This window comes from Rhyacophila brunnea, unplaced genomic scaffold (genome assembly GCF_057557595.1).
Source record: "Rhyacophila brunnea isolate RB1 unplaced genomic scaffold, BYU_Rbru_1.0 scaffold_4, whole genome shotgun sequence".
Classification (NCBI taxonomy): Eukaryota; Metazoa; Arthropoda; class Insecta; order Trichoptera; family Rhyacophilidae; genus Rhyacophila; species Rhyacophila brunnea.
This window is the reverse complement of record NW_028233068.1, coordinates 13,232,989-13,260,926: the sequence shown is the minus strand read 5'-3', so window position 1 is coordinate 13,260,926 and position 27,938 is coordinate 13,232,989. Positions and strand designations below refer to the sequence as shown.

The window sequence follows — 27,938 nt, the reverse complement described above, 5'->3', positions numbered from 1 at the left end:
TATTCCATTTAATCCTCAATGTAGATACGCCCAAATTACCTTAGTACGGTCTAAGAAAAGCTTTGTATGGAGGATAAATCAAATTTTAAAGGTATGTAAACAAATCTTAAACCAAAATTAAGTATTATAGGCAAATAAAATAAGCAAAAAGTTCCCCAGTATTAGCAGGAAAAGTAAAATAATATGAAAGCCCAGATCTCCCACTTGCCTTACATGCAGATATGGCCTCTGTGCTTAGTACGGCAGTGTGGTTATGTCCATGCCCTACCACTTGGCCCACGTAGATTATTAGACCATTGATTGTCACCCCAAATTTCAAGAACCTACTTTGAGTAATGTTAGGTTAGTTAATTTGGCGCTTCAGACCATTCAGGTCTATGGCCGATTGCACAATCGTCCTCTAGGAATCTTTATCCCAAGATCTCTCTCTTCAGTCGGTCACACTAAAACTCTTTGCGTTCCCTTTGACGTTATTCGCCCATGTCCTCTGGGAGCGGCTCAGAGGTCTAGTCAAAACCATCGGTACTGGTCGAACGTCTACAAGCCAGGGCTCGAAATGGACTGGAACGCACCGGAGCGCCGTTCCTGTTCGTGAAATTCTAAAAGATACCGTTCCGGCTCGTAGATTCTTTGAAAATTGCATTCCGTTTCGTGTTATTGAGATAATATTGCATGTAGGTATGTAGTTTTTAAAGTTGTAAGAACTGATTCGTGGGAAAAAAAATATGTATATTATTTATTAATGATTAGTCGTACAAGGTCTATAATATAATATAGGCTATTCGGACTTCAGATGTGCTCCAAATTTATAATTATTTACCCTTACAAGCAGGGCTGAATTTACAAAAAGAGCTACAGGTCCGGGACTCTAAATTAGTAGGTCTCCAGAACCTGAAAAATAATTTGAAATCACAAAAGAACCTTGCAGTGAAGGAATACACAATGTAAGAGCTTCTAGAAATTTGAAGATAAGAACCTAATTCTAAGAAAATTGATGAAAAATAAGTGATTTTGGAAAAAATGAGTAGGTACCCTTTTAAAAAAAGCTACATTTTTAATCGTGTATTGGGAGGGGTGGTTAATGTGTATTAGCGCAGGGCCCCTTCAAGTATAAATGAACCCCTGATTACTAGGCATATCGCCCTTATGATACCCGAAAAATATTTAACCCACTTTCATATTTTAGAAAGATTATTCAGCGCTCCGGTTCGTAAGATTTTCTATTTCGAGCACTGCTACAAACTAAAGGTTCCCTTGTAAAATAATGGAGATTTACTAGATTCAACGTATCTAGCAACGTAGCATTGACTAATTTATTGAGCTATATACAAAGAGGTATAGGCATATTAGATATAAATAGAATAATAATATAATTTTATAAAACTAGTTATTAAAATAGTGCAAGTATCACTCAAAAAAAAATTACTACAATAATTTTTTAATAATGGCTATACTGAAGTTAGATTTTTTAATATGGCCAGACTCTTGTTTATCTGTCAGTTCGAGTTTGACACTGACAGTAGATATCGTCGCCTTAACTAGAAAACTGCTTATCTACAGTTTAGCAAAATGTTCAGGAGAGCATAAAAACTGAATAAAATCAGTTGTAACCAATATCATGTTGTGAATTTTACATATGTTACGTAAATAATAATTTTTGTTGATTTGGCATTCAAATATTAAGAAAAATTTCAACCTGTCTCCCAAAAAACACAAAAAATGCAGATACGTATTATTCTCTTTTCCTTACAAACATAAAATTTGGAGATACGCAGTTTGCGTAACTTATTTTAAGTATGCAAATTTAGTGTGAGGATACTAATATTACCCAATTATCAACACACAATGAATGTAACAGCATGATATAACAAGCTGAAAGAAGTACCTACATAGCAAGCTTTTCTCCTACCAAGTATAATCATAGGAAAATAAGTTTGAACTATTAACTTAGGGAAGAATAATATTTTATTAAAATGTTTACATATAAAATTTTTACAAAAATAGTTTCTTGCACACTCTGACATATCTATTTCTGCATTTTAAGGATAGCACAGTGGAAGTTGATCTTCTTGATGCTTTTTTCGTACTGGTTTTTCTATTTGTTGCGTTAACTGTTACAAGCGTATTAACCAACACTTTCTTTTCTGCCCAAGATAACTTCCAAAAAATCATTAAAAATAACTCTCCTCTCTACTGATATCGACTGACATTTTATAACAGAGCGATCTTTCTTTGAGGAACTGCAATTACACCTTTCTTTCAGTGTTCTTTTCTCTTTGCTGATGCCATACTTCCATTTTCCATTTATTTTCTTTTTTCCTTTGTAAGATTCACCCTTTTCTCTCTTTTTTGCGATTGCCCATTGGTTTTTATCCATCTGACCCGTTTGAGATCTTCGTTTATCAACTGTGTTATCTTCAGTTGACAGACTAGCTGTACCTCCTTTTTTGTATGTATTCCTTCCACCTGCTCTGCAAAGACTAACACATCGTCTAGCGAATTGTTATTCGAATCCATTTGGATGTAGTTTTGAGTCTCCACTTGCTCAATCAAACAATGAGTTGTCTCTAAATTGTTATTTGACTCCATTTGGATGTAGTTTTGAGTCTCCGCTTGCTCAAACAATGAGTTGTCTTTTCTTCATAACCATTTTCCACCTGTGCTACCGAAATGCAAATTTCACCTAATTCAAGATTGTTTGAATCAATTGTATTTACAGTCCTTGTCTCCACTGGTTCAATTTTCTTTGTGAGACTACCATCATCATTGACGTCGTAATTTTTAAGGGCATTCATAATTTTATGGGCTCTTAACGACGACATGGTTGATTTCTGTAACATAAAAATTCAATGTGTCACTAACCCCTTCCGTGAATTTTAATAAAACAAGTAAATAACCATAATAATATTTATTATCAAACTGTAAATTATTTTTTATACTTTTGTAGTGTCAGTAATTAAGTTTTAGTACAAGAAATGGGATCAACAAAAATAATAATAGCATATTAATCGTATTACAAACGCCCGCAAACTGCGTATCTACTGACACACTCTTATGAGAAAAGTAGGTATCTACCACAGTGAATTTAAAGTTCATTTTAAACATGTAAACAGCACTTTTTTATGTAAACTTAATATTTAATGATATTATAATGACATAACATACCTAGAATAATGTGAAGATTCGTTTAAAAACACCAAATTTGAGCAATTGAACTAGTCTGAACAGGAACGTTGCTCGCTGCTCGCCAAACTTAGAGCGAATGAAAGCAGATACGCACTTTTCTTGTCACTAATATGATGTTAGAAGTTACGCATTTTTCTAAAGCGAAGATTGTGCAAATGCCATATTTTTTTTAATTATACGTAGTTTGCAGTTCGATGACGTACAAAATTCTCTACAAAATGGCGTTCTCAACTTTTTTTCGACCAAATACGTAGATAAGCAGTTTTCTAGTTAAGCCGACGATATATAATTATTAATTGTTTAAAATTGTACTGTAAAACCTACTGATCATAGACTAATATTATACATTACTGATGATCTACTGAATCACGCATTAATCATTATTTTTCGTTGATGTGATCCAAATTATGAACAGGTAATAGATACCAGTAGGATATGTAGTATTTATTATATTTTGGAAATCATTAACATTGTTATTTTTTTATCTAATCTATTCTTCTTCTATAATAATAATGTATATTTTTTGAGAGATGGTTTACTGGCTAAGTATTATTATGATTAATTCCTAGTTAAAGTTATTGTTTTCTGTGATTTTCAGATGCATACTTACTTAACTTCAATTAAGTAGGTACTAATAATAAACCTATGAAGGTATGGATTTATTAGGGAAGGACATGGACGTTTTATTGAACTATGGTGGTCAGATCAGAGGCATGTATGTTGGCGGCGACCAAAAAGACATTGCAAAGTATGAAAAAGCAGAAGGCGGTTTCTGCAAAGACTCTTCAATACCCGAAACGAACCGTAAAGACAGGAGGCATGGTAAAGAAATACTATTAATGTCGGTACAAGTCTGTTTACTGGAAGCCAGGCGGGAACAGCGGCAATTTTCATAGCCGATTTTGGCAAAATTCATGAAGAATGATAACCTAACCTAACAAATAATCCAGTAGGTATATCGGATATTTTAAAAATTTGTTTGCCGCTGGCTTCCACTAAACAGACAAGAACCTTAATATCAAATTACTGTCTACCCTTTGATTAATTTAAATAAATAGATGTAGTGTTTCTATTCAGGGAAATGCTACAATTCTGAGAGTCGTAAATGCTGAATGTGTCATGGTGCCATTTTATGATAACAAACTATTAGTTATATTTACTACTCTGCCAGTCAGTGCCTCGTTACCAATTGATCTATGCTCCAGGATCTGTCACGAAATGGTACTTACTAACCGGCGTTAAGAATCTACCGACTATAGATATACCATCATAAATCGTCCGGTGTTCGAATCTAGAACTAAGCTCATCACATTTTAACAAGTACCTATTGAATGATATGTCAAATGTTAGCATGTGACGCTCTCACTCAGCAGACAACTTATACCGGTGGAACTATAACAGAGATGAGCATGCTAAAATTTACATTTTCTTTTGGTTTAGTACTGGTAAATAAAGATGTTAAAGAAAACTAACTCATTTATAGTGTTCGGATCTATACGCAGTGATGGATTTTTATGAAGTTGCTGAGATGCTTCTTCATTTTAAATGACAATGAAAGGATATGAATAATCCTGGAAACAACTGTTTCCGAATTTTTATAGGTAAAAATGTTGCAAGATATGGTCCGCTTTCTTAGCCTCTCATTACTCCTAAAGTTATACCACCACTCATCCAGTATAAAGTAAACTCAGTATACGGTTGCTCCGACTCTTCATCCGGTACCATTACTCACTACTGTAAAGCAGAACCATCAGAAAGCAAGAGTCAAATAAGCGGCATTAGGTTTTAACTGAGTATAGTTGTGTGACTCGGATATTCCGCGTTGAGTTGAATGTTGTTCCAGCCATTCCCATTCAGATAGCAAGCTCATTTTGAAAGTGTCATCTCCCATAATGGTCACCACCAGGTATTTAAAGCTGTCAATATTTGACGTATTGCCCATCGCTAATGAAAGGAAATCTGGATTTAATAGGTGCTATTGCACAAATCATTGGTTTTCTTCCCATTTATTTTCTCATCGGTGTACTCCAGGTCATGTAGTTTCTGTGGCGATGACACCTACGTGTTGGTCAGATGGTAGCGATGGCTCGACTTTCATAGTATGAAGTCAAAGAGGATGATGAAGAGAAACAGAGCAAGGAGACAACCCTTCGTCACCCCAAACTATTCTGTAGTATTGTCACCAATTTTAACATAGCATTAGTTATTCTCGTGCCGGGATTTGATTATGGCGATGATCTTGGGAGTATGCTCCCAGTATCCTTCAGAGGGATCGACCATGTATGGAAAAACAGTTATATTTTATACAAATGTGCAATATTTTTTTCTATTCATAGAAATCCGCAAAGAGTTGAAACTCCTAAAGATGTCAAATATGAAAATGAAGAAGCAATTAAGACTGTCGATGAGGGTTCGATTCCTCAATGGAGTCCGACTGGAGGATGAAATCGTGCAACTGAACAAGTTACTCGCTCGATTGAAGTCTACTGTCATTGATAAAAATAATGCGGTAAGACCAGACTGTATAATAATATATAATCAGCATTTTAAATCTTATATATGTACAAAAAATGATGTAGGTAATCAGAAGAGGAAATAGAAAAAATCATTAAAAAGTACATGGAAGTACACTGAATGAGCTTAGTAGACCATATTTTTAAGAATATCCAAAAAATTTTACTCACGTAAGTGGACTATATCAATATCTGAAGCAATTTAATTGAACACAGTTGCCCTAATATTGGCATTACCAATATAGGGTGCGTTAGTTGTGCGCCTTTGGAGAGCAAATTCTGCCAATCTTTATGATAATTAACGCGGACACGCCGGTTAATACTTCCAAGAATGAAGAGCTTGTACAGTTTAAAAGAGAAAACGATTAAAAATGATATTATATTACTTCACCCTGTTTGTTCATATAGGCCTCTGCGGAGTGGAGATTGTATTAACGGATTTTTGTTTTTTATGAGAAATGGATGTTAGCCACTTACTCAACCTATATCCATACTTTGGGCTCAAACACATATTGAAAAAGGACATGTTAATTTGCCAAACCTGGGTTATCAGCCAGGAACCCATGGCATTATAACCGCTCCACCATACAAGCAATAACCTATTTCGACACTCTTATAGCCAAACGAGATGTCTAATGACGAGAAATTCGCAAATCCAGAGAAAACAAAGTTCCAGAGTGGATCGTCCAGTTTAAACGACAATAATTCAATCGGGTCATCCATCTACATTCCTCCCGTTAAAAAGGAGAAAGGAGCTTACAGGTTAGAGCTCATTCCGATAACATAACCCGCTAGAACCTGGAGAAGTAAAAGTTTGATTACAATAATTATTATGAAATTTTAGTATTAAAATACTCAATGGTATTTCTGAAACATTTTTTGAAGGTGTTAAAGCAAACTTAGTCTACCAAACAAAACCTAAATAAGATATGAAATTCTGAAAAGCTGAAAAAAATAAATCATAGACTACTCGCAAGCCTAATACTACAAGGTTCTAAGTGTTTATTTTTGACACAAACCTAACAATGAAGTAGTATTCTGAATTGTCTCATTGTTGACTTTTCTTTCTCCAAAAAATTAACAGTTGGAACCTTGTAGTTCTGCAATCGCGTACTGTTTAAATTAGCTGCACTTCATTCAGTGTTGCGGATTCGTTTGTAACAAACTTCACTATTATTGTTGGCATCTGTCTAAAACAATAACCATTCAAACACCATTTTAAATTCAGTAAAACCTAAGCCCAATTTGTAACAAGTTTTAACTTTAAATGGCATACCTACTATGATGATATAAATGCAACAGAGGCCATCTTAAAATTACTGGGTCATCATATAACTATTCAATATAGAATTGAATCGTAATAATTATTCATGTATTAGGCATGTTCACAGATTTGGAGATGGATTTCGCTTATAGGAGCCAAATAAAAGTTATTACAACGTTTTTATTAGGTCGTATTCTTATTTGTCCGGTGGTTGTTTGTCCGGTACAAATCTTGCAATTGATTTTTAATTAACTTCCCGACTAGCTAGACATTTGAAACTCTTAGAATATATCAGAACACGATGCACATGCAATTTTTTAATACTTTTAGCCATCTTTAAGTAGAATTAAATTCATTTTCAGTTAATTCTGTTTTGTATGAAAAGTTATTTCGGAAGAAATCTGTAATCCAATCCACTATTATTGGTTGCTAGGAAATTATTAATATATATGTGAGTTACTATGGAAATCAATATGAGTGTCAAAATGACATTTCACTATTATTTCTATCAAATACAATTTTTTTGATCGTTTAAGCTAGTCAAGTCAAGTTTATATGATTCAACAGAAAATTTAAAAACGTTGTATATAAAAAGTTCTTTTTATCTTGTAATTATTTTTAATATAACATGTTAAAATAATCCATTGATATGTGAAAATATATTTTCCCTTTATTTGTAACCATATTTACAGCAATGATATGATGTCAAAATCATTAATCGTCTTCTGAGAGAGCTCATGATTATAACCCTATTGATTTTATGTTCTAGATTCTTTTGTGACAGTTGCGAGTTTCGCTGCGTGAAACGTACTCCATTTGAAATTCACTTGCGGCGTCATGCAAACGATCGTCCGCACGCTTGCCAACATTGCCAAAGACGCTTCGTCACATCGAACGATCTGAAGATGCACTCCGCGCGTCACGCCACTCAAAAGGAATTCTCATTCTCGTGCGACCAATGCCAATACACGTATGTGACTATACTGTCCCCATAACATGAATAGCCCTAACTGAAATTTTTGTCGAAATGTAGTTGATGATGAGAAGTTGTTTATTATCTATATTTGTTTTACAATACTGGTTCCCAAAAATATTAATATAAACCACAATTTCATTATTTTTAGACACCTATTCGTGTAGATCGATTTTGACAATGTATTTTTAGTCGAACGAAACCGGTCCTGATCATTAAAAAATTACTACTTGAGTAGCTATGAATTTATAATAAATAATTACAAGATAAAAAGAACTTTTTACATACAACGTTTTTAAATTATCTGTTGAATCATATAAACTTGACTTGACTAGCTTAAACGATCAAAAAAATTTGTACTTGATAGAAATACTGATTAAATATACTGAAATGTCATTTTGACACTTCATATTGATTTCCATAGTAACGCACGTATATATTAATATTAATAATTTAGTTGCTAGGACCCACTTAGCAACCAATAATTGTTTTACTTTTTACGGATTTCTTCCAAAATAACTTTTCATACAAAACAGAATTAACTGAAAATGAAATCAATTCCACTTAAAGATGGCTAAAAGTATTAAAAAAATGCATTGGCATCGTGTTCTGATATATTCTAAAAGTTTCAAATGTCTAGCTAGTCGGGAAGTTAGTTAAAAATCGATTGCAAGATTTGTACCGGACAAACAACCACCGGACAAATAAGAATACGAGCTAAGAAAAACGTTGTAATATAATGGGTATCTAAGTAATACATAGTTTTATCTCGTAGAACACTCATTATGAACATGGCCACTGATTAAAAATCACTGTAATCTAGTGGAACAATTTAACCTTGAATATGCATAGATGCGATTTTTTTCTTGTGCGCAGCAGTTAGGTAGGGTGAATGTGATTATTGTTATGGTTGTTATGTTCAACTGCATTTACACCGTCTTTTGCATCACTATCTCCCACTTGGCATCGCTCTGACTATATCTTGTTTTCTGTCAAAACTATAGCACTTCACGCTGCTAATGTGGTATATTTATTTATAAATGCATAATTTGACACATTGATCGCCAACTAGTTTTACATAAAATAGTTAAAAAATGATTATTTGTCTCTAAGGTATTATTTGATAGGTAATGAAAGAATATAATGTTTTTTTTACGTAAATATTGGTTTTTATGATGTGCCGGCCACATGTGTCCGTCGCGGCGCCAACAAGTTAATTTATTCTATTGCGCCGGGCCGGCCACTTCGCCGGTCACCTGTCCATATGTGTTGACGAGAGCATGGTGCCATTTCGCGGTCGAATTATATTTAGATTTAGATAGTATAATAAACAGAAAAGGCACAAATACGGAATAAAAGTTTTCACATTGGGTAGTATAATACCTGGATACACATAAACTGGAAATATACGTATACATACTTTATAATCATTTTTTTTATTCTATTTTTTTATTATTCACATATTTTTTATAACTTACATTTTTATAATCTATTTAATTTTTATTTTTATATCAACAACTTAAAAATATACATATAAGGAAAAAAATGTTATTATTGCAACACTTGATCCTGCATCCGGACAATGTGCTTTACCATTTAACTCATTCACTGCAGACCAGTTAATTAATACGTAATTACCACATGTAATCCTTTCCACGCGGACAGCACACCCGTTTCTGCCCTCATTAATTGGCCATTCGATATAATTAGCATATTATTTAAATGTGGTAATTAAATAGTAATTAAATGCAACAAGTTAAATAACATGCTAATTATATCTAATGACCATCTAATGCCGATACTGCTGCCGTGTCGTCAGCGCTGTATGAGTTAAGTAACCTGTGTCATACCTAAACAAGCCGTAATTAACCAACAATAATATGCGTCCAAAATGTTATCAAATTTCATTAATATTGGCGACCATCTTTTGTGACTTTGAATCAGTCCTACACGGTGTCAGGATCTCTCAAAATTATAGTTTTAACATACTACATTCTAATAATTTTTAATTAAACTATTTTTTATTCAATGAATAATTCACAAGATTTAAGAACCTCGCATTCTTTATTGACAATATGTAATTTGGATCATTTCAGATACATACCTATTAGAAATCATAGTACATTACGAATTTATGAGTCTCCTCAATTTAGACCACACACACCAGGAAAGGGACTATAAAGCTGCGATTATATTATGATCCACGTTGCTCACTATCACGTGAAGTCAAAAAAGTGTGTTATGTCGTTTTTCTTGATGCTTAAAATGTTATCAGACTGATGTTACCATTCCGTAGCACATTTTGAACCTTTAAACAAACATTGTCAGTTAGCAAAATCTGCCGAAATCACCAGAACTACAATGAGGTCACCTCACGTGTACCGCAGTGCATCGACACTCGCATACTCAATGAACGTTTATTATCATTTTCTACATGCCTACACATTTTCGACTCATGTCAAAATTGCATGTTTTTTTTGTTTTTATAAGAATGTTGTCTATTATCTATGGTCTGCAGGTTGGGTCTGTTCAAAATATTATCTATGGATGTAATATTGCAAGTGATTTTTACATACGCACATGTAGACACTGTTAAAATTAATTGAAATTAGCATGAATCCATCTCTCCATCATTGAGTTTAGGAGATGGGGATCGTTCATTATATTTTGCAAAATGACTAAACCATAGACTAAATTTGTTGCCGTGACAGTACGCAACGTGCATCATAATATAATCACAGCTTTACAGGGATTTGATGCCTGAGTGGGGATTCCCCATCGATACATGATGTGATAATGTGATCTTCAGGGTTTTATTACATAATATTGTGGTTTTATTTTCAGGACATATCGAGCAGATATGCTTGTAAATCACAAAGAGAAGCACACCGGCCTAAAAACATACGAGTGTGATATTTGCGGCTTCAAGACTGACGAGCGGTAAGTCGCATACATCGATACGCAAACAAATTTATACCACATCTTAATATCCATAAGCTATGTTTAAATTATATGTTTTCTTTCTCTCCTATTTTAGTTCCAGAATGATCAATCACCGGAAAAGCCATGATACAGTAATTATTGATACGAAACCATGTTTGGCTTGCGGCATATTAAAAAAATCTCTTCGTAGTGATACAGAAAATTTGTCTTTAAAATCCACAGCAGTAGGAAAAACAGACGATGAAGATAAAATATCGCCTATGAATGGAGGTAAAATAAATTTGATATTCTTGTTTTTTTATATTGTTACTGTGTTGTCATTGCCAATAAATTCCCTTATTGGCAGGCTGTTAATACTGCGGCGGATGTCAATATTTGATACTGATTTACGGAATGAAGCAATAAAATATGTTTAAACCAGCGGCACTCCAAAAAGCGGCCCCTTTTCTGAGTGTGTAATTTAGCAAGATAATTGAAATAGTAATATTAAATAATATTAATAACTACGGAATGAAGCAATAAAATAGGTTTAAACCAGCGGCGCTCGAAAAAGCGGCCCTTTTTCTGAGTGTGTAAGTTAGCAAGATAATTGAAATAGTAATATCAAATAATATTAATAAATACGGAATGAAGCAACAAGATAATTTTAAACACTCCATTTCAACTTCCTACCAATAAGAAAAACAAATAATTTGAATAGTTCGATGAACCAAAGAAACACTTTTATTTATTTTGTGAACCTGGTTCTAAATCACCACACCAGAGCTAGTCGAAGAATCTAGGTTATCACAAGTCTTGTTTTTGTTTTGTTACGCCAAAGAAGTATAACTTCTAATGCGCATACATAAGTACACACACCGTTTTTTATACCTAAGTGCGTATTATGTAATCGGGCATAATCAGAAAAACAAAACTGTATTTTTGCAAAGAGAGAAATGTATGGAAATTATAGTCTGCCGACGGCGGTTTTATTCTTCTGGTGTTAATGTTTGGTTTGAAACTTGGCTGTAATTATTTAAAATGAAAAATAAAATTAGAAAATTCCAGGTTAAAATCATTAAATATTAACATGGATTAAAATATATCAATTACCTATAAACATTATTAATAAATAAATTATTGCATGTACATATTATGTGAACAATGAAGCATTTTTTAAGTAGGTAGTTACTTATTAACCGTTTAACTGCTGTACGTTAATTACACCAATTAACTAATTGCAGCATAGAAAGGATTTATAATAGTGAACCGAAATTCAAATTCAAGCCCCGTAAGTATAGCTGGCGAATGTGCATTTTTCCAATTACATTCCCATTGTTTACTTCCCTCCAACAGGCATACATATAAACACGGCGCCAAATGACGCTCCACGTGATTGGATTTAGATGGATAAAAATATGTGTTGGTTGAATGAAAATTATGTGAAAACCAAATAAAACGTATTTCTAAAATAACTGGCATCATTTAATTCATATTTCGAGCGTGTGTATGCTCAAGCAAATGTTATATAGTTAAGATAAATGTTTAAAGCAAGAATCGTATATCGAATGTATTTTGTATGCCAAAGTTACATATTGCTTAATCTTCAAACCGGCTAACTCCACTTTGGCAAATTGTTCAGGAAGGAGAAAAAACATAATAATTTAACTAGCAAGCGGAATTTAACAATTTACGATGTCGGAAATTTGGCACCTGCAGTTGGCTATTTTGTGTGAAGAACGGTAATGCATTTATTTATAGGTTTAGGAGTTTGAAATTTTGTATGAGCATCATGGCCCCCACATCCTGAAGCAGGCCCCCAGGCCAGGATCCATGGTGGGCCCCCTACCCATCGCTAAGGTTAATAGCAGTGTGATTTTCTACAATAATGTTCCCCAAGTGGTTTCCTTAGAATGATAAGGTTAAGGGTATTCCGTGTATCTTAGCGATTTTTAAATAAATCCATTTGATTTATTGAGATGTCGGCGCTCAGCATAATATTACGAAGCACTGATCGCAACCTCCTTTTGTGGTAACCAAATAACATGCAACCCATCGCCATATTAGATAAAAAGCCATTTTGTAAGTCGGGAAACACACTTAAATTAATTATAAAATAAAATTCTACATGTGAATTATCATTATTTTAATTATGTGAATCATCATAATGAATACGTGTATTAAATAAGGCTCTAAGTACCAAAAAGTAGTATTGCCTGTAGTTACAAAATACCGAGTCATTGCAGTAAAATTTCATGAAGCAGACCTTTTGAAAAATGTAGTTTTACAGTGTGAAGCAATCACGGCAGCTTCTATAATTTTAGGTATTAAGAACTCGCAAGTGTCAACACACCATCGTCAGCTATTTTATATTGAATGCCGTTGACCACTGCAGTACTACTTACATGATTATAAATAAAACACGGCAACGGACTTACAACGTCGACAGGTTTAATTATTTTGCTGTATTTTTTTGACTTGCTTGAGGCACTTAGACTATAGTTGAAGTTATTGGCGTTGGTATGTAGAACATTTTTCTATAATAATCTCAGTTTTTATTATTTTGGTACTTAGCGCCTTAATTAATACACGTATTCATATGACATCAAATTATATCACACAGCCACATATTTTTTAATTTTAATTATGTTATTAAGGAAATTAGCACCGCAGGCGACTTCTTTACCATTATAGAAAATTTATAGTGCGTGCTTTTTTCACTTCCACCACGCCGGGCCCTCAGGCTAGAGCCCTGTCAGCCATGATGAGCCATGATGAGCATAGAAAACATGCTTTTTAGCAAAACGCCATCAAAATCTCATTTTTGGTCAAAAGTACAGTTGGCTGGGTTGTAGATTAAGCAGTCGACATGCCTAAAGACATCATTGGTGTCCCAGGTCCCTTTGTGTTTAGCTATGACAGGTTGAAAAACCTGTAAAAATAGAAAAAGTAGTGATAACTGACTTGGCAACTCAAGTATCCTTCTATGTATGTATTGTAGGTAAGTATGTACAAGTCTTGATTATTAACGTACCACATATTATTATATTATTTTAGATGCCGATAGGAAGAATTCTTTGGTCTTGGGTGATATTAATGGTGACACATTATTAGGTAGGCCCCAACTATCTGGTCTGCGTCATACATGCTGTAATCCGTGGACCTGTCACTTCTGTGGTCGATCGTGAGTATAACATTTTATATTATTAATCCGTTAAAGCGCGAAATATATTATGGTGCATGTCGCATACTATCACGTGACGTCACAGTAAGCTGCCGCTATGGGAAAAAAGTGTGTAATATCGTTTTTCTTGATTTTTAAAATGTTATCATACTGATGCTCCCATGCCGTAGCACATTTTAAATCTTTGAACGAACATTTTCAGTTAGCACAATCTGCCACAATTACCAAAACAACGATGAGGTCACCTCACGATGAACTGCACTGCATCGACACCTGCATTTTCAATGAACGTTTTTTATCATTTTCTAATGCCTACACATTTTCAAATCATGTCAATATTGCGTGTTTTTTGTTTTTAGAAGTTGGCACTATGTATTTTCTACTATAATGATGTCTATTATCTATGGTCTGCGGGTTAGGTTCTGTTCAAAATATTATTGAATTTATAGAGACTCGTTACTAGGTTACTCCATCAATGAATTTACATAGATCGTGTTTGTTCATAATATTCTGCAAAATGACGAAACCATAGACTAAATTTGTCGCCGTGACAGCGTGACGGTACGCGACATGCATCTCAATATAATCACAACTTTAGGGTCATGAAAATTTGTGCTTGCTTGAAATGCTTTCTTAATACTCACTTATTAATTAATCAGAATTAATGAATATTATTGGTTCATGGTATTACAACCTCTACTTATTAGGCTCCGGTGGATATCCATGTTATTTAGTTATTAAAAAATATCAGTTGTACACATTACGGTATTTTTAATCATCGCAGATTTAAAGATGTCACTTGTATTGTTTATACCGGAAAGGGAAAGCATTTGAAAATAGAACAGTAGCAGTTTTTAATTTGAAATTAAAATTGTTTTAATGATTCTATTCATTCTAGGTTCAAAAAGAGGGAATCACTCACAAAGCACCTGCGAACACACACAGGCGAGCGCCCGCACAGCTGCGACCAATGTGATTACTCGGCTGCCACTCGCTACACTTTACTTGTCCACAAACGGACACATTCAGGTATCATTAGAATACATATTTTTTTTCACCCGATCTGCTCCAAATGAAACATAATATTCAATACAATAGACTTTCGCGTATCTTTATTTTCAAATTTTATTTTAGGCATGGTCACAATATTGAAGCTCGAGTTGATATAAATAAAAAGATTTCAAGTTATAGGGGAGAGCAGGTAGGATTCGTACACAGGGAGCATTCGTACAGTGGCAATATCTTCACTATCCAATTCATTGGCGTGCTCACGTTTGTATGTAAGACTCCCGCTCATACGCATAGTGTAACCGCGGGGCAGGGCATCAGTGCGGCCAACAGCTTCGACGGAGCACGCCGATACGTGTTTTCGCTCTACGTAAGTATTTTTTGTATTCACTTTTGAACACGCTTAACTGTTATAAGTTTTGCACGAATGTTATAAGTGACTTAGTATAGTTTATGGAGTGATAACTTTGTTTAATATGTAAATAGTCATTTTAGGCTAACTGTAGCGGTTATTTTTATTTTCAATTAATTTGTTGATTTCTCGGTTTGGGGTACCTTCGTGCAGTTATAAGTGGGGTAGATTCGTACAATACGAATGCTCCCCATTCCTAACTGCGTGGCAGTAGAAAGATTGTTCACCAAAAATATTATTGTTACAGAACCATGCCGCGAATATATGTGAAAAAGGGGACAGGAACAGAAGATGCAATGATGCAAGATGCAGCCGTTAGAATCCACGTAAGGTGGACAATCAACTTCTACAGCGGGCCAAGATGCCAATGTGCCAGAAACTCTACCTGCAGAAACAGAGATTACTCAACAAGATCTTCCATGGAGCTCAGCGCCAGTATCACCCTCCTTGCTATCGCCTGCAACTGCACCTGCATCTTCATCAACTGTAGGATTAATAACTCCAGAAATTATCCGGCCCTATCTGGACTATTATGGACTGAAAAAAATAGACTAGAAGAAATAGAAAAAGCAAAACAGTTGAAGAAGCAAGAGCAAGAGAGGAAACAAGGGGCTAAGGAGATGAAGCGAGCATTATATTTACTGTCAGATACAAGAACCAAAACAAAGAGACAGAAGAAAACTTCAGGGACAACTAAACCAAAGAGGCAAAATAAAACTGTAAAGACTGATAGTCAGGATGAAACTGATTGTAAGGATGAGGCTAATATGAGTTTAAGAGAAAGTTGTTGTTCTCTCATCGAAGAGACGTCTGAAGGATCGGATACTGACAATGAAACTCCAGTTACGTCAGAGAACATCAAAGAAGAACGCTTTATGATAGTAGAGTTCAAGAAAACAAAGACCGTTTAAATTATCTTGGGCAGGTGCTTAAAAAATATAGTCCTGTTGAATACAAAGTTTCATTTTTAAGGAAGAAGCCTCATACCTGGAAATTTGTCTTTCCCACTACCAAAGATGAAGGAACAGTTTACATATCAGATGTGGTATGTGTTTTCCCGGTATCAAAATCTGCTTTTACAGCAAGAACAGCCCGGATAATATTTAGCTTCGAAAAAGACCTATCTATATATAATGTTGGATAGTACAACTATTAAATACGATTAAGACCTATTACTCTAATGGTTAATTTTATAATGTTGGTTTATTCGTTCCTTTATTAACAAAAAAATAAATAAAAGTGTTATGTTTTTATGACTAAGTAGTTATAAGCACTTTAAAAACAATAACTCTTAATTATTATTACATGAAGGCTGATTCTGTGTTAGCTTTGATCTCAATACATGAATATATTACATTGAATAAATAGCATTTTCTTTGACTGTACGAAGGTTCCCCATTATGTACGAATGTGCCCCACACTATGTACGAAGCTACCCCACGTGTGGGGTAGTTTCGTACGTTTTCCATTTTTCAGAAAAGTTACCGTAGCTTCGCCATGCTGATTTGTATCTAAACTATACTTCACTATTATTAAAGCCAAATATATTGGATATATAACAGCATTGAAGTTATTTAAAAATATCTTACAGTTTTGTTTTTATACGGCTTAGAGTAAAAAGTGTACGAATCCTACCTGCTCTCCCCTACACATTTATATTTTTATAAAAATCGATGTTTTTTAAAATATATATAAAAAATATTAAAACGATGAATTAGTCAAAAATCTAAACCACATAAAATCTAAAACTTAATAAACTAAATTTTAATGATAATTATGACCATAAAATATAATGCAATAATAAGATTTGACCCTGCAATGAATTCACATTTTATTACATTTTTTTACAACTGTAAGTTTATCTTTAAGTTTAAAAAAAAATAAAAAATCTTTTTAATGTTTTCGGATACACATTTATTAAATAATACAGTTGAAATTGTAAATTATCAAAAAAAATCTCAAATTGCAAGCTTCGTATATTTCCGCTAGGTTCTCTGCTGGCATGCGTCTCCCCCTTAATATCTACCTGTCTTGCAAATGACGTAATTCCAAAAAAATTGTAACATTTTTAAATCATGGATGATTCAAATCCATAACCATATATTTGTATTCGAAACCATAATGTTTTTTTGTCTTTCCTGTAAAGTAGCATTTTTGGAGTTACACAATTTTCTAGTTTCAATGACGAAATCTACTTTTTGACAAAGTGAGAAAATGCGATATTTTCATCAAATTTGTCTTTTTTAAACGTTTTGTGTTTACTAGCAACAAAACAAAGACGTCGTCTCTCTGATCACCTTCATGATGTATGGCATTCAGCAAGATGTTGGCCTTTGCAATGATAAAATGGATTTGGTCACTATCGAAAATTAGTCCCATCTTTAGTAGGTTTTATCACCCATTAAATGCTGAAAGCTGCATGGCGGTAGGTACCCGGTGAGCCGCGAATTTCTATGTCCGTAAATATGCTTGTGGCATACATCCGGTTAAACAATTTGATGTTGAATTTCTGAAAATCACAATATAATGTCAAACACTTTGGAGAGATAATTACTAGCATTTCCTAAAAAAAAACTTTTTTTATGGAGTTGACTACTTTTGAAAACAATCTCATAATGTGTATGTTGAACAAAACTTTTTAAACTTGCGCATCTATTCTGTACACAAGACTGCTATTTTCCGCTATCAGAGGCTATCGAGGGTAGTTTTTCATATTTTTGTATTGAGGTATTATAATTTTTACAATAAGTTGGTTGTAATAATTATTATATTTACAATAAGTGCTATGTTTTAACAGCACTTCTCTTGGCTGTGTGAAATAGACAGTTTTTACTGTTAAGACAGCTAACTAATTGTAACAATTATAATACCTCAATACAAAAATATAATAAACTACCTTTGATAGCCGCCGATAGTAGTCTTGCGCATGGCCCCCACATCCTGAAGCGGACCTCCAGGCTAGGATCTTTGACGGGCCCCCTACCTATTGCTAAAGATAAAGGCAGTGTGACGCTCTACAGTAGCGTTTTCCAAATGGTGTAGGTACGCGGTAAAATTAATGTGTATATTTAGTGTTTTTTGTATAAGTATTTGAATTCATCTATTTGAATTATGGAGTTGTCGAGTATCGATAAACAATTAAAAATTCTATCGTACAACCACATAATTTAAAATAAGAAATAAAGATAAATAGCGCAGCAGGCGACTTTTTTTTACTATTTGAGAGAATTTGAGATGTGTGTTCAAATTACTTATCTGGTCGATTCGCCACGCCGGCCCTTCCTGAGCTTGGGCCTGAGGCTAGAGCCCTGTCAGCCCCCCCCCTTTGTGGGGGCCATGGTCTTGTGTATAGAATAGATGTGCTGGTATAATGTTAACCTTTTATTTGGAAACTAAAATTTATTATGCGTCATTTAGGTATATAGTTTTGAAACAATTATGTAGAATTTACAATTGCATTTTTAACTTTGATATCAATTTACTCAACACAGATACTTATGCTACTTAGATCGTGTTTATGCTCAGCTTTTCAATTATTCTCGATGTTTTGAAATAGTGTGGTCAATTTTAGTAGGTATCCACTCATACATAAGCGAAACATGGGTCATTAAATATTTTATATGGTAGTGAAATACCAGACGAATACATTTAATAAACGATTACTGTCGAGTGAATGCTGACTTTTTTGATAGGAATGGTTGTCAAATTTCAGGTGACAAGCCGTATATATGCAGCCAGTGTGATTTTAGATGCACAACTAAGGGATACCTCAAAATTCATCTCAACAAACATCAAGGGATAAAACCATACGCATGCGACGAATGTGATTACAGGTCAGTAAACTTCTAGCAGATTCTAGAAACTGCAATTACATTTTATATATAATAATCTAGTTGACATCTTCTAAACATTTTTCTACTTCTTTTGCCATTCTCTACTGAAGGTCGGCTACCACCAGGAGTCCAATTTTTGAAACAAACAATATCATAAAGTATGAAAACTGCCAGTCAAAAAATAGCACTTTTTTACTGTTTAGACCAGTGTTCTTCAACCTTTGGTCCGCAAGAACTTATTACTGGTCCGCGAAAGCTTTCACCATGCTAACAACCGACTATATCGCTATACGATTCGGGGAATTTGTACTAGATGAAATGCTGCAGATACCAGAAAGTCATATTCAACATCGCGTTAAAAGCGTCAGCTCAAAACTTTAATAAACATTTCTCTGAAAATTAAGATCTACGTAAAGGCGGATCTCTAACCTCTGGATTGATAATCCCTTTTTGGAAGATATTAAATCATGCGCACACTTGATCCTCGTGAGAAAGAAAAGCTGATCGAGCTATTTCCTGATGTCACTCTGGTGTCCAGACATAAAATGCAATCATTGTCTCAATTTTGGATATCCCTTAATAAAGAATATCCATCTCTGAATAAAAAAGATCAGATTATTGGTAATTTTTTCGACTTCCTATTTATGTGAAAAGACTTTTTCATCTATGTCAGTAATAAAAACCAAACAGAGAAATCGAATGGATGTTAATGCAGCGCTTCGTCTCTCAGAAACAATGCTGCAACCACGTATATCAAATTTGCCTACAAAGAAGCAGCAGCAGATGTGGCACTAACCAAAAGTTGTAATTTAAAAACATCAGATTTAATAAATAAAATTCTATCTATAATGGTTATTATTTCTGGCTAATACTGGTCCGAAAAATATTTCTCATGTTCACCGGGCCGCGGGTGTTAAAAGGTTGAAGAACACTGGTTTAGACGATTAACTTATTGTAACAATTATAATACCTCAATGCATACATAAATATGATAATCTATCCTCGATAGCCACCGATAGCAGCCTTGTGTAAATAGATGCGCTGGAATCTTCACCCTAGTAATAAACCAAGTAATATTATAAATATACCACATCAGCGTGAAGTTCGATAGTTTTGACAGAATATATGACATAGTTAGAGGGACGCCGACCGCGACAAAATGATGCAATTGGCTTCATGTAAGAGCAGTCGGAAATAATCACGGTAACAATAATGTAATTAGTACTTCGAAGAAATCCCAATCTGCGCAATTTCAAGGTTAAGTTGTTCCACTATATTGTTTGTGTAATATATTATTTAATTGATAATTAACAGGTCTGTAGATTCATGCAAGCTGTCAGCTCACAAGAAAGTTAAGCACAGTGATTTGAAACCGTTTTCTTGCGATCGGTGTCCGTTCACTACAAAACTTGCGGCACGGCTGCGGCAGCACAAGAAGAGGCACGAGGCGCGTCTGCTGGTTTGCCGCCACTGCGGGCAAGGCTTCCGACTTCATGACACACTTCTAGAGCATGAGGGTTCACATACCGGTATGATAATATGAAATTACATGAAAATTTATTATGGAAAAATTCATGGCTGAGCAATATATTATAACTAGGGATTGCAATACCGAATGAATATATCAATACTGGCTTAGTTTCGCAGTGTTTAATTGAATTTGAAAACTAACCAATATCTACGTATGTAAATTGAAGTCTTATTACAATGAAAACAAATTCGTACGACTGACAAAGTTTAGCTTGAAATATTTTTGGCTGGTCTTAACAGCCTACCTCCACCCATCGTCACGGATTGTTATAGAATAATTGGAAATATTTGCCACGAATTCGCTTTCGAAATATGTTAATTCATTGCGACAATTCTATGAGTATATTTAAGGAGTTTTGTTAACTTTTGTTGGTTTCAGTTATTATATTTGCATTTTGGCAGCATAAAACTTATACACTAAATTTAATATAATAGTAAATAGTACATACTAAGTAAGTAATGAAAAAATATCATTAAAGTCATTTTTGAAAAACATATACGTGTATGCTTTCCTAATACCAAAAATACCGGTATTTCAGTATCGCTAAATAATTGAATACCGGTTTTGAAATACCGGTATTGCAATCCCTAATTACAACTTTATTTTCAAAATCATCGCTTCATTGTTTTAAGATTGAATGCATACTACATGTCAGTAATTTGCCCACGAAACCAGCAATATGTTATTTTGTTCAACGTCAGGGTCAGTTGTCAGGGTTGCCACAAAACTTGTAGAAAGAGTTTTCAAGTCAATAGTGTTCTACTGTGTGGTAATTTTCGAAACACGGTACCAAGCAGAGGGCCACTTTGCATTGTTTACACCGATGCCTTGGTTCTCTTCTTAATTTATAAGACTATCTTCCACGAACAATTTAAAAAAATCCAATTCCGAAACTTTCAAAATCTGATTCTGATTTTGAGCTATTGAATGATTTTATTTTTGACCCAAAATCTCCAGTTTCCCATTCGAAAACTGACATCGATTCATCAACAGTAGAAGAATGAGATGTATCTTCTTCTTCGTCATCATTTAATTCAAAATCACTCTCGTCAGATTTAGGAGTAATGCCAACCCAGTTGAGATAGAAAAAGAGAGATCTTCAGCCGATTGATGAAGTCCCGAAGTACTCGATTCTCCTTCCATATTCAAGCAGTGGAAAAAATCAAAACGGAAAGTCACAAACATAGTTCAAACACCGTAGAAACTATGAATTGATAATATAAATTTGTTAATAAAAAAAACTTTGTACTATACAATTAATCTTGTCACTTGACAGAAGAAACACAATTGAAACAAACACTCACAGATCAAGAAACGCAATCGCAATTGTGAACGTACTGACGAATTCCCGAAATAATTTAGCAAATATTATAAACGAATTTTTCTTCCCGTGCGTACTATAATATGTAAGGCTCACAAGAAAGAAATGAACTACACACTCCAATTCCAGGCGCGAAATAAATAAGATAACACACTTCAACAAAAAATATTCCAACTGTACAAAGGGAGTTCCCAAAAATATTCGCGTACAAGTGATATTTCATTTGAACAGAGGGAAATCCCGAATAATATTTTGCTTTGAAGTGGTTACCCTGCCTAGCGGCATATATCGGATAAACAGCGAAGCTCTTTTTGAAACAGTCATATCAACTTAAATTAAAATGAATTTAAATTAGTGTTGAATATTCCTCACAATATCTCACACATACCCGAGATTTTAAATTATTCAAAAGAAATGCCTGAGCCTGGCATTCTGTCTTCAAACATAGGCAAACATAAACACGAATTTACGCGAATAGTATTTATGATGTATGATATGATGAGTATTTGAAACATGTTTTTGTTGAAAAATGAATCATTGCAGGTGAGCAGCCATTTAAATGCACACAATGCTCCGTAGAAAAACGCTTCACATTGGAAACGTCATACAAGCGTCACCTGGCACGACACAAACAGAGGTTCGAATGCCAACATTGCCCTTACAAAGCGGTGTTCAGGAAAAATCTTTTGAAGCACTCCAGATTGCATGCCGGAGGCGGGGGAAAGTGCGTCATATGTAGAAAAAGGTTTGTAATTTATGCACTCACTTAAGAGTAAAAATTAATTTAAGTACCTCAGTATGAAAGAAATTAATGAGCGTCTTGAAACATTTAGTGTGCATGTAAAATTGCATGTTAGGACTTGTTTTGAAGTGATGCACGGAATGTCAACTCTAATATTCAACACAAGCCAGTCCTCGTGTGAGCGTACTAAGAAATAAATCGGTTCGGAGCACTGTTTGGTGATTTTCACAGTGCATTGGAAACATAGGTATTAGGCCTATATGAGACTCTCTTTTAGGCTCGGTTCAGACATGGCAGATTCTGCCCGGATTGGACCGCTTGTCGGATCACTCTTTCGGATTCTGCACGGGATCTATCTTTTTGTGGTTGACTAACGAATATAAAAGCTTGTACAAATTGACTGGAATCCGCTGTGTCTGAACCGAGCCTTACGAAGAATATTTTATAAAATCTTTCACAGTGTAATGGTTTATATAAGAGATGCACAAACCGCAGCCCAAAATAACAAGTACTTCATCTTCATACTTTCACCAAATTCTTCATTGAATACGACAAAATTCTAATTTCCTATATACTAAGTTCTATCATCCAAATACATATGTCCGTAATGCAGAGTGGAGAGTGATTGGAGTAGCTGATATGTAACGATTAAGTTTAAAATAATAAAATGTATGTCTCATCTAGTATAATGAGGTGAGCCAGGGTAAGTGTAACCTATAAAATAAAAAATCAACTTTTAACCAATGAAAGTCAAACAATAGTTGTCCGATTTTGAAATTTTGATCACGTAAATAAACTCATTAAAAATATACGCTGAAAATAATGTTATTTAAGTCAAAGATTTTTTCTAAATAACTCAAAATATAATTTTAGGGACGTGTGTTACACTTACCCCAACAAATGAGGTAAGTGTAATCTAGGTATATTTTTCTGTGAGAAAATACATATTAAACTCATATGGGTAAGTAAGTAAAGTAAGGAATTTCGAATTCCATAGATTTCATACGAGTAATCAAAAAAATAAATAAGAAAACAGCATTCTTTTATGATTTTTTAAAGGAATAAATAAAAATAGTGTTGATTGTTATTCAGTATGATTGTTATGCACTTTTAAGATAGGAAACAATATGTTTTACCTTACTGGCTTACTGACGTTCACCCCGGTCCCCGAATAGTCCCAAAGGTACACTATCTTCAACCGGTCCAACCTTGTGACCGATCGAGAACCTTTGTTCGGCTAGCTCAGTGCTATTGAGGGAGAGGGTGATCAACTAAAGTTCTTGATTGACACTTTTGGAATACACTTGATCGATATTATTTAACTTTATATTATTTAGAATCGCCACCTAATAATAGGTAGACGTCAAGGTTATTAATTATCCAATTAACTTTTAGTTTGAATTTATTTTCGTAAATATTTACGTAAATGTCAGAGACAGCTGACCACCTGTCACTATTTTCAGATCAGATGTTTTCCGTAAAATACTTCGTAGATTATTTTCAAAATAAAACTCCTTGTGGTAATTCAGTTTAAATTATTTATTAAATTATTTGCAATAGTAAATTTATCTTCCTTTTATTTAATTGTTTATTAACAATTATACACTTTAATTTTAATTTCAAATAATTGCATAATTATTTTATAAAACTTATTTAAATTAATTATTAAATAAAGTTAATTAATTATAATTCTCTTATATTTAATTTATGTACGATCACACCTTATAACTATGAGTCGCCGACCGTAAACTTTGAAGAGCTATGCTCTTTCAAAAAAAAAAAAAAAAGAAAATATTTATCGCGGAAATAACTTCGCGAACGATGACGCGTCGCAGTATTATTCACGTTATCAACTGACAGCCCGAACACGTGTCGGCTGCGATGACGTATCAACTCGTGACGCGTCGGGAATAATCTTCGCGAACGAATTACTTCGCGAAAATAATTAAAACTATGTGAATTTGGTGCACCCTCGGGCACAACCTCACGGTGATATGAGAAGATCGACTACTAACGGTACATAAAATACAGGCCGTTATATAGATTCACAGCGGGAAAAACCCGAGATTTTGACGTCATTCGAAATATGGACCAATGGGAGATCGTTCTACCTCCTCCACAGAGCTAATGGCCAAAGTTTTGGACCAATCACAGAAAAGTCGTTTATTTCCCGGCTTTTCCGGAAAATTATGAACATTCAATAGAATAAAAATATATAATTAATTAATACCTATAGGCGGTACAAGTTTGATAACAATCGTGAAAGTCCTTATAGGGCTTTTGGCACAAATTGTCCAAATATCTGTTAGTTCATTTATCGAGCTAACGGAAAAGAAAAATGAAAATATTTTCGCTAAAAATAATACGTAACAGAGGCGTGAATCATTAAGACTACCGACTGGCTACGTATTTGCAAAGAGAATGGCAGAAAAACAAACTTGTCCGTTTCTTTTATGCAGAACTTTTGCGGGCTAATTATGGATGATCGGAAAGGGTTGCGGTTAAAATTTATTCAATTATATTTATAGAACACTTCAACTTAAAGGTATAACATTAGTTTCAATCAAAATTTCTATGACAAGCCTTCATTTATTAAGTTTGAAAATTACCTACTTTGGGTAATTTAATATTGATCTGTCGAGGTTAATTGACAGATCTAAAGAATAATTTTTATTCGTAAATTAAGAGAGCAACCGAGTCCTTAGACTTACATTGTCAGAATTTCTATTTTCGAAATTCCTTCATTTAACTTTTACAAAAGTAGGTACTTAAATTGGTACCCTTTTTATTATAATTCGAAATATTAATTTGTTATTTAAATTAAGTGTGCGTAATCAGTACTTACAAAACGTAATCATTAGATTTTAAATACGACAATATTTGATATCATAATTTATTTATTTAAGTTATTTTACTTTGGCCGCGGTGAAAACATCGCGACTCAATTTAGAAAAAAATAAAATTTATTTTTATATAATTCAAAATCAGATTAAATACAAATGAACATTTATTTACAATGTTTAGCAAATGATATCCCATAAGTCGTTTACAATTTATTATCTATTTTTAACCTTAATCCTATACATTTCAATTACTTACATTCCACCTTATAAGACCATTTGGTCCCCTTGAAAGAGAATTCATCCGTAGTTCATTCTGAGGGGCTATAAGTCACTCAGACTGCACTACGGGACTCAATACACAATAACTATAGCTTTGTTTAGAGATTAGGCACGTATTTTGCAAGTAAAATCGACATTCACGGTCGGATCGAAAAGTTGTGACGTCACTAATTTATTAAGGAAAAATGCCGGCTGAGGGCCTACATTTTGGGGCCGTGTCATTACCTTATATCATTATTTTTCAACACTTTTACCCACTACGGCCCGTGAAAAATTTGAAAATAGATAAATTGGCCCTTCTATCAAATATGTTGTGCATCACTGGTTTATATTTATAAAATGTCTTTCATAAAATATAAAAAGTAGATAGTATGTCATGTTATAAAACATATTTTTTTTATACTCTATGGTAAAGAGTATTTTGCAGTGTTGCCAGATGAATTTTTTAATATTAAGTAGTAGAAATTAAATGTGTACAAGTGATCCGCTAGTATATTTTTATAGATGAATCATTTCTTGTAATTTACTTTTGTAATTTTGCATTTTTTAAGTTGGCAATCGTAGCTGATTTGAATTATCACAACACTAACGTTTATGCGTATTTTTCAGGTGCCTTAACGATGACACGATGCTGCGGCATATGGAGATTAAGCACCCAAACTACTCTTTGACTCCAATAAATCCTACAAATCTTACAATTGACACTGCAAACCCTATCAGTCGAGTTGATTCAGCTGACACAACCAACACTAAAAAATCAGCCAATGAAATTGTATCAAACGACGCTAATACAACAATTTCTATCAATCCTACAATTTTAATAAGCAATACCGTAGCAGAGCATCATGCCAATCCTAACAGCAGTATTATTACGATTCCCTCAACAGTTTTCAGTAATAGTATTCCAATGACACAAAATTTAACCACATCCATGAATTTGGTTAATAATACTACTATATCAATCTCTAATCGAAATTTTACCAATACTACTAATTCTACGAATCCTACCGATTCTACAAATGTTACCAATCCTACCAATCCTGCAAATACAAACCTCTTACAATTACTATTGTCCGCGAATCCGGCACAGCCTTCGTACCAGCTGAATCCTACAATTCTAAATATTCCCCAATCGGTCCCGCAGAGATTTTATCAGCTTACGGAAACTGCTGGTGTCGACGGTGCATTGAACTCTCAAGAAAACGTTGGTAATGTTCAGCTGATGATGGCACTTCCGAATCCGACACCGACTATGTTTTATTGGGGCCAGGGTTAATAACCGATGACAACAAAATGTAATTTATTATCTAAATTTTGTAGTATTTTGAAATAAAATAATTTTAGTACATACTCGAATAGATGGCTTTTTATTTATCGGCTACTATGCATAGTTTCAAATCACGTCGATGGATCCACAGACTAAAATACTATGGGTATTCTAGATTAGTGTTTTTCAACCTTTATAAGTAGGTAAACCAATTAGAATTTCGCGACACATCAAAATTTTGTTTGATATAATAACTCATTTACACTTATTTATAGTTTTCGAAAATCGATAACCTCCGCATCCTGCCATTTTGGGATAATCGCAAAAAACCATTATTTACTCAATATTTATTTTATAATTATAATTATTTAGTAGCGCCTGTACACGTGCATGGATTTACTTGCACCAATAGTGTATTACTATCACGATAATAACTGTTTACACGTAAAACTGCTGACTGTCCGGCCAATCTCATTCTTCAAGAATAAGCGAGATGCGATGTTATCATTATTTGGTACTGTTTGATAGGTCGTGAAAATTGGTTAACCTAAAATGAGTCTCTGTGCGGTGTTGTTTGTTTTTTTGTAAAACAAGTTTTTTAACTAATAGTATGTCTGACTTGTAGATATATTATAACCAAACATCATAACTGGCCGCCGT

General features: G+C 34.0%; 1 protein-coding gene across 1 annotated transcript; it reads left to right on the top strand.

Moving 5' to 3' along the window:
• The first annotated feature begins 1,452 nt into the window (after nt 1-1,452).
• LOC147066915 (uncharacterized) lies at nt 1,453-27,366 on the top strand. The gene is made up of 14 exons (XM_085954413.1): nt 1,453-1,519; nt 3,457-3,601; nt 3,785-4,008; nt 5,523-5,695; nt 6,319-6,461; nt 7,733-7,933; nt 10,781-10,876; nt 10,974-11,149; nt 13,916-14,042; nt 14,941-15,071; nt 19,175-19,295; nt 20,610-20,824; nt 22,691-22,892; nt 26,621-27,366. The coding sequence occupies exons 3-14, from the start codon at nt 3,840-3,842 to the stop codon at nt 27,285-27,287; spliced, it is 2,421 nt and encodes an 806-aa protein (XP_085810539.1). The 5' UTR covers nt 1,453-1,519; nt 3,457-3,601; nt 3,785-3,839; the 3' UTR covers nt 27,288-27,366.
• The last annotated feature ends 572 nt before the right edge of the window (nt 27,367-27,938 follow it).

Bases quoted from the DNA above. Each gene is read 5' to 3' on its own strand.
- LOC147066915 (XM_085954413.1), top strand. From the start codon at position 3,840: ATGGATTTATTAGGGAAGGACATGGACGTTTTATTGAACTATGGTGGT. The intron at 6,462-7,732 runs GTTAGAGCTCAT...TTTATGTTCTAG, and splicing joins AAGGAGAAAGGAGCTTACAG to ATTCTTTTGTGACAGTTGCG. The intron at 19,296-20,609 runs GTCAGTAAACTT...GATAATTAACAG, and splicing joins TGCGACGAATGTGATTACAG to GTCTGTAGATTCATGCAAGC.